General features: G+C 54.1%; 2 protein-coding genes across 2 annotated transcripts; both read left to right on the top strand.

The window, feature by feature from the left end:
* Positions 1-4,139: 4,139 nt before the first annotated feature.
* Positions 4,140-4,856, top strand: PG998_007334 (uncharacterized protein; the record flags this gene model as incomplete). The annotated part of the gene is made up of 1 exon (XM_066874150.1): positions 4,140-4,856. One exon carries the CDS (start codon positions 4,140-4,142, stop codon positions 4,854-4,856), a length of 717 nt encoding a protein of 238 aa, XP_066730095.1.
* A 998-nt stretch (positions 4,857-5,854) lies between these two features.
* On the top strand, positions 5,855-7,357 carry PG998_007333 (uncharacterized protein; the record flags this gene model as incomplete). The annotated part of the gene is made up of 1 exon (XM_066874149.1): positions 5,855-7,357. The coding sequence occupies one exon, from the start codon at positions 5,855-5,857 to the stop codon at positions 7,355-7,357; it is 1,503 nt and encodes a 500-aa protein (XP_066730094.1).
* Between the last annotated feature and the right edge of the window lie 549 nt (positions 7,358-7,906).

The following is a 7,906-nucleotide window of genomic DNA, read 5'->3' as shown; positions in this document are numbered from 1 at the left end:
TGCGAACAAGCAGGCCTCTTCTCGTCACATTTGATTCTTCTCAGCCTGTAGTGGGGTTGTAAGTATGTTATGCGCACTCGTCAAGTCAGAATTCTGGTGTCGCATACTTGCAATTAGTACATCCTGTCTTGACTTTAGGCCGGCTAGTCCTTTTCCCCGTCGTCTTCTTGGGCTGCGTCTGCGACCCCTCACTAGTGGTGGGAGACGAAGACATGCTGGACAGAGTGAAGGCGTTTGAGCGAGTCGGAACAAAACTCTATCCTCTTGTTGCGACCTGTATAACAGCTATCGGAGAGGTGGTGAGTTGCACGTGCACGTGGGGGTATACAGTGACTCCGTGTAGCGGTTTGCGCTATGGGTGAGTGGTAGAGCCGGCAGGGCTTGTCCACAGTCGGGGTTTGCGGGTACGGATATGTGTATTGTGTCGTTGTAATTCCCATGGCAGCTTGGAGAGCATGTCACGGGATAGCATAAACATCAAATGTGCAGGATGCCGGATGGAGGGGGTCGCTCGCTGTGTTTGCTGGCGAGAGCTACGAGGTATGCGATCCGATCCCCCGTAGAACCGGATGTGCTGGAGCGAGGCGAAGCGCGAGATTCTGTACTATTCGCAGACAGCTTGTAGCTTGGGAACAGTCCGCGAGTATGGTTTCGGAATAAGTCGTCGAGAAGAGAGGATGATGGGTGTAAGTATGCGGCACGGCTTAGGTGCGGCGGCGGGATGGTTGAATTAAGAAAAAGTCCCCGGGTGGCTTAGACAAGAGGCAGGTGGGCAGGCATTGGGTATAATAAAGCAGAGAGGCACTTGTCGATGGCTCAAGTCGAAAGCACATGCATTAGTGTCGACACCATGGCCCACCCTCCTTGCATGTATGTACTACGTTGTTCGTACACACGGCGGTTGCGATGCAAGACCGTAAATTAGATTACCTACACCTGATTACTTGCTTTTGCCTGTTTCTCCAAATGCCACGATTGTGTCGTCAAGGGGGAAGGGCGAACGCTTGAGCCGCGTTCCACCCAACCACATGCAAGCGTCTGTATACATTGGCTTTCCCATTCGCTTCCAGCCGAGAGAGAGACGCGTTTGTTGGCGATCTATCTATGCCAGCCATGCCAGGTCCAAACATGCAGTTGATGAAGGAGCGCCACGAATGCGGAATGCCATGAGGTATCACGAGACGCAACAAGCCTCGATGAGCATCTGCCTACTTGGAGACCACCTCGTGGTAAGCCAATATGGCTATATCACGGTTCGCAACGTCAGAGTCGTTGTACAGCAAGAAGCACAGCAGTCGTCTCCATGTACATGTTTCATAGATACATTAGCCTTGGTGATTGGTCTGATTCAGTGATCTGGTAAATAACTCATCTTTTTCTTTCTTCTTGCCCCTCATGCCCAGCAGCCAGACAAGCGCCAGGCAATCCGTTCCTACAGTACTGTGCAGATGGCGCAAAAAGAAGCCGCAGTCGGGGGGAACTTTAATAGACGATTTGAAGTTTGTAGGCCTTATAGTCTGCCATAGGTGCAGTGCCTGGACTGAACTAATGCTGCTAATGCTGCTAATGCTGCTAGTTGCCGTAGCGCTACAGGCGACATGGAGCCTTGCGAATTGCCGAACGAGCAGGAAGCCTCTCTGATTGGGTTCCCGGACGTTGCAATCAATCATGCCTGCCCTGAATTTGCTAGTCAAAAAGCACCGCCCGGCTAGAGTTTCTGTCATCGCAGCCCGACATCTCAGGCTCTCTCAGTTCAACTCATCATCGAGCCTTCTGGCTCCACGTCGGAGCTAACGGTGTTGACGATACCACTATTCTGCAGTATGCAGTAGCAAGGCGTGGCTTAGACCCGCGCCCGCAACGACAACAACAACAACAGCCCCTCCTCGGCCTCGGCATCGATTTACATATGTGCTGCGCAAAACATCAGCCCCATCACAGCTGCTCCGTCCCCGGATCCAATCTGGCCCAACCCTTGCAGACCGCTAAAACTCGACTCGAATGGGGTCATTTCCCTACATCTGCCACTATTACTCAACCGCCAAGTACGGTGAGAACGGCGCATAGCACGGCCACTAGCCCTAGTCATGCCACTTGGTTGCCTCCTGCTTGGACAACGTCAACGAGCTCGCTACATACTCCAGCATGGTGGACGCGGAAGCGGCCCGCCTCTTCATGTTGATGCTGATGTTCATGTTCATGAGGCGCCATCTCATCTAATCGGTCGGGGGAAGTACCCACCCGCTTCAGCCCTACGAGGGCCAGGAATGTACGTGTATCCAATCGCGTCCGGATGCATCTCGACTTGGCCAACAGTAGCCAGCCATTGCGCGCTGGCTGTTACAAAATACTACCACACAATGCAACAAGCTGCTCGTCAGATTTTGGACCCTTTCCCAGAGGGATAGAAGTCCCATCCATACTGGCGTCAGCCCTACCGTGCAACCCCCATGGTATCCCAGGCCTCCTGCATTGCTCAGCACCAGCTAGCATCTGCCATATCGGAAAGTTGCCAGCAGGATTCTAACCTAGTCGGTCGTCGGAGGCCCAAAGAGCCGGGCCTAGAGTCCATCACTTCAAGCCACCAGTTACCACGACCAAGACAGCTTTGCGCCATGCATACGCAGTACGCCAGAGGCAAGGAGGGGGGGCAAATAAACAGGTACTTACCTAGTTTCGAGAAATAACTCTCTTTTGGCAGTTTGAGCTCGGCCAAAATGTTGCACCGATGCAGCCGGCCGGAAGCCGGTCGGTTCTTGGATTTATATTCTGTCATCCACAAGAAGGTGTCCGGATCTGCGAAGACCTTGGCCAACGCATCCACGCTGATCTGCACCACTTTGCTCGATCTTTGAGGTGCAACCCAAATTCCTGCAGACTTGAAAATGGACATTGCTATACCGACCCGAAATACAGTGCTCAGTAATGCAATGCAGTGGGTGATTGCCCGGTAGCCTCCCAGCTCGCGAGTACTTAGAATGGATAACATCGCCGAGCCCCCATCGTCATTACGTAGCACATTGTTTCTTCCTTTTGTCTGATGATCAAGTCTCACGCCGCCGGCCAGCCCCGGCCAATGCGTGCATCGCAACTATACGCACAAAAACACGCATATTCTACCGGCAATTCACCGCGAACCTTCAACCCCCCACAACCACAACAAGCGGTCCTGGGGTGTCACTGTGTCTGACTAAGACGACTCCTCGAATGACGATGTGAAGATATTCAAAGAGCTTGACGGACATGGTCAAGTTCGGATTTTATTACCCCGAGTCCATTCGCAAGGTTGTTCTAGCACTTATCCATCAATTTATCTCGGCGGTGGTCGGTTGACGCGAACGACATCAACGATCTACAAATGTTCCGTGAGACTATTGCTCGGCATTGATCAAACAGCCCTGTATGCCTAGTAGGACGACTTACAAGCGCATGTTTGTTCTCGTAGCATGGCGTTATAAGTGTTGCGATGGTAAAGGACTCTGCAGTTCTCATGCAGGCAACGTTAACTTGCTTTACTGTACGTTCTGAGAGACGTGGGGATGTAAGCGCCATCGCCCGTGCCACCGTATACCCATGCTCCTCCGGCCCCAAGATGGGCTGCATTGTCATGTCATTGAAGGATATGCAGATGATGATGTATGCCGTTCAGCCACATGAACCAAAGAGGCATACCACCGGGGTTCTACTGGACGGCCTGGCCGTTAACCCGGCTTGCTGGTACGAGGCAGTGCTGCCCGCCATTCCACCCGGAATGAGTTGCGGGATGTCTTCATCCCTGCAACATTCGACTTCCTCGGTGTGTACGGACACGGCCGGCAGGTTGTGAAGACGAGCTGCAACACCAAATGGTATGGTATCTGATGACTATACTGGAAGTGGAAGGATATTGTGTAGCTAGTTCACATGGAACAGGGCAATACAAGATGCTGGGCCAGGTCGGTTGGTGGGGCTCAGCTCTCCTTCCAGTGAGTGCTAAGCTTCCTTTCAATGGGCGGCGTGAAAAAAGAAAAGGTCCCGAAAGCTCCAAACTGGGTTGGACCCTCCAAATCCACCAACACCAAACGAACTTCACTTTGGACGTAGCAAGACAGAGCAATCCTCCTTTTTTTCTCGACAGCTCATCCCAGAGAGCAAACAACATGGCGACGCCCAATGATGCTGCGACGTCGCCACCCGGCGGCGGAGCTCTCGAGACGCCGCAACAACCCCCGCCGTCCAAGTTCAAGGACCCCTTCATCCACAACGTGGCACTCGGCGCAACGCCGATCGCCGTCTTCGGCCTGTTGCTGCCGCCGCGCCGCCTAAACTTCCAGATGGTGCTGCTGGGCGGCGTGGCGCTCTGGGGCATGAACCAGCTGCAGTACGACTATCGGGGGCAATCGATCGCGCAAAAGTACGGGCTCACCCGGCCCGACCCCAGCGGCGCGGAAACCCTCCGAGAGCAGGAACAGAAGCTGAAATTCGGGGTACTGACCGAAATGCCCACGGAGCGCTCCGCCATGATACAGAAACGGATCCGGGAGGAAAAGGCGCGGCGCATTGAGCTCGCGGGGCTGAGCGACACCGAACGCGCGGAGCGGCTGGAGCAGATGCGTCAGAAGGAGAAGGAGCGCCGCGGCGCGCTCGAGTCCATCTGGATGGGCGACGCCGACGCCGACTGGCGCGAGAAGCGGGAGAAAAAGGAGAAGGAGGCCCTGCAGGAGGGCGGCGTCGGCTACTGGGGCCTGATCACTGAACAGCTCAGCGAGGTCTGGACCCACGGCGAGAAGAAGGCGCAGGAGAAGGAGGCCGAGCTCAAGAAGCAAGTCGTCAACGCCAAGGACAAGGTGGGGAGTGATGTGAAGAAGAGCTCCTGAGGCGGCGCAACGCTTTCAAGAGTTATCACGTTTGACGACAAAATATTGTAAAATAGTAGTTATAATGAATGCCTTGGAGCAAGTGTACAGTACCAAGGAAGGGACCCGAGTCGGGGCATATGATGTCTACAGCCGGTTGGTTTTACCCATATATGTTTCGGCTGTCAAGATATCGGTGACGCATAGGCGATAGCAACAACTCAGGGGCTATAGTGCTCGTCAACGTGGTATACGCAATGGGTCAGTGTAACTCTTCCCCGTGCTGCAGATGCTTACTTGTATAAAGCAAACAATCAGGGGCTGGTAACAGGTTGCCAAAGTCGGAGAAGGCATTGTTGTTGTATTCAACGCCGCGGGCCTCTGTAAATTGCCTCCACAGCTCCCAAACCTGGTCCGTCCTATTTACATGTTGAGCAAGTTCCCGGTCGACCTCCCAGCCAGCAAGCCCAACTCTCTGTCTTTCCGCTCCTCCCAGCCAAACCACAGCATTTTCTCAGACGGTTGTGAGATCATACTCGATCTCTGTCCACATCGCCCTGCATCGCCTGTCAGACAGATATTCCGAACCACACCGTCTTGGAGGAGAGCACTTGCTGCGGAATCAGCATCAAATCATCTCAGGCCAGTGCAGGGCGAGACGGCGTTCCCTAGCCAGTTCTCGAGATACCTCATCCCTCACCAGCTCTCCTTCTTGGACAGGCACTTGACTCTCTTACAAAAACAACGTACTGGTATGTAACTTTTCTTCCTACACAGCACTGGTCTATCATTTTAACACTGCGCAGTATCTTGTGGCAATATCTCGGCCTACCCACTACCAAGCTGGCATTCTACACGGCAATTGCCCAGACCAGTCCCCGTCTCAATACCATCCAGGTCCCTCTTCAACTTGTGACTTTCCACAACATCGACGCTTTTTCTCAACTTAATTACTCTGAGCTTGCACTTGACTTACATATATCCCTGCACCACCCTTTCAACTCGCCACATCAGTCAACATGCCTGTCCGGAACGAAGAGCTCGAACAGCCTACATCTCTCCTGCATCGCGCCCGAGCCCTGGCCAATGCTGCCTACCCTGGCAAGCGACGCTTGACCAATGCCTACGACGAGCGAGTCTGTAAGCGGAGAAACACCGATTCCCTGTTCGGCACGCCCTGGGACGCGGCAGACAACGGACTCGAGAAACCTGGCTACGAATCACTGCTGACCCAGGCCGTCGGCGACGACCATTCGCCGGCCGGGAACCCCATTGGCGTCAATGCCTTTGTTGCCCACTTGGCTAACAACGCCAACGATGGACGAGCCGACGTAGGGATCACGGGAAATTTTGGAAAATTGCCGTCCGAGGTTCGGGAAGAGATCTTCAAACAGGTTCTAGTCCACGATCAACCCATCAGTGTACTGAGAGGCTGGTCACTCGTCTACATTCGTGACCGGCCCAGACTCGAGGCCCAACTGCTGCGCGTCTGCCGTGACTTCTACGAAGTGGGCGTACCGGTTTTGTATGGCAGCAACACCTTCCACTACAAGAACCGCGACCCTCCCGGCTCCCACCGCGACACCAATGCCGTTGTCAACAAGGTCTTCCAGACTCCTGGCTTCACCATCCCCATTGATAAGTACGGCCACCTGTTCCGCAACATCCATGTCTCCATCGAGCCGAACCGCATGCACAGCACCGAGATCCGCGAGAACGTGGCCAAGGCGCTCCAGAAATTCGTGCCCGGCCACGGCTTGCACCAACCGGCCCGGTTGCGCCGCGTCATCGTCCAGGTACCCCTGCAGACCCGGGGCGAACTGAAGATGAAGACGACGCCGGCGGCGGGCTCCCGCGACGTGCCCAGCCAGGACTTCTTCAAGCGGGGGTCGCGTGTCTTCCAGGTCCTTGAGAAGCTCAACTGCCAGTTCATCGAAGTTGTCGGAGAGCCCAAGAGAGCTGACGGCATGTACTTCCGAGCCGTCATCGACCGTCGACCACACTTCACCCAGCAAAGCGTGGATGCTGGCCACGAGGACATCTGGGCCAACGACGCCGTCGCAATCGCCAACCGCAAGCGTGAGTTTGCGACCTCCAAGGCTCGGTTCGGCCTGATCGGACACTGGATTAGGCATATGACACTGGATCCGTTCCGGCATCTGGGCCCGGACGCCCTGTTCCAGCCGTACGTCCCCCCTGTTTACACCAAGCCGCTCCATTCCATCAAGACCAAATATCGAAACTACAAGGACAAAGACGGATGGAGCTTCATTGAACATGAAGCGGCCGTTGCGGGCCCCAGCCACCAGCATGGGGTTGTGACTAGATCGCGAGGGCATAATGTCACGATGCGAACCCCGATCACCACTTACAGTGCTAGTAGCGAAGCAGACATCGACGAGGATGCACATAACTACGCGGAGCTTGACTCTGATTCGTCACCATCGTCGTCGGAGGATGAATCAGATTTCGGCGACTACGATGAGGAATACATGGATGCAACGGTCACAAACGACGACTAGATCTCGACCTGAGAGCTACTTGACGATGACGCCTATGCCACCACTGCGCAACCTACACGCCTCTTCGTCCCACTTCGATCCACATGCAACTTCGTTATCTGTATCTATGTACCATCATCACCTGCGGCGAGCAGGTAAGAACTTCCACATGCGATTTCTATTTCATCTACGTGCATAGGTACGTCATACTGCCTGATGACCCCTATCATCTACGGGGTCTAAATTTACGACCCGGAAGATGAACTACAAGGTCTTCTCGGCGAGAATGAACCGCACAAGTCATATTATGGCGAGTAACATTCATCACAAGGTACTATCGTCTCCATTTGGGCCCTCGTCCCCCAAGAAACTCATATCGCGATTCTTTTAGTCAGTCATCCCCTTAATACCCCTTAACGACATTTCATTCATAGTTCATCAACGCATCCGATTTTCCAGCTTGGCGGATCGTGGTATCATTTGTGTTCGTCGCGTGATAGATATGACTTATGGCCTCTCATGGCTTGCTATGCTTCTAAGTGGCCCTCCAAGTAAACACATTTTGCCAGC

Source organism: Apiospora kogelbergensis (assembly GCF_038363985.1).
Source record: "Apiospora kogelbergensis strain CBS 113332 chromosome Unknown utg000005l_segment0_segment0, whole genome shotgun sequence".
Lineage (NCBI taxonomy): Eukaryota > Fungi > Ascomycota > Sordariomycetes > Amphisphaeriales > Apiosporaceae > Apiospora > Apiospora kogelbergensis.
Note: the sequence above shows the minus strand (reverse complement) of the source record. Positions and strands in the feature narration are given on the sequence as shown.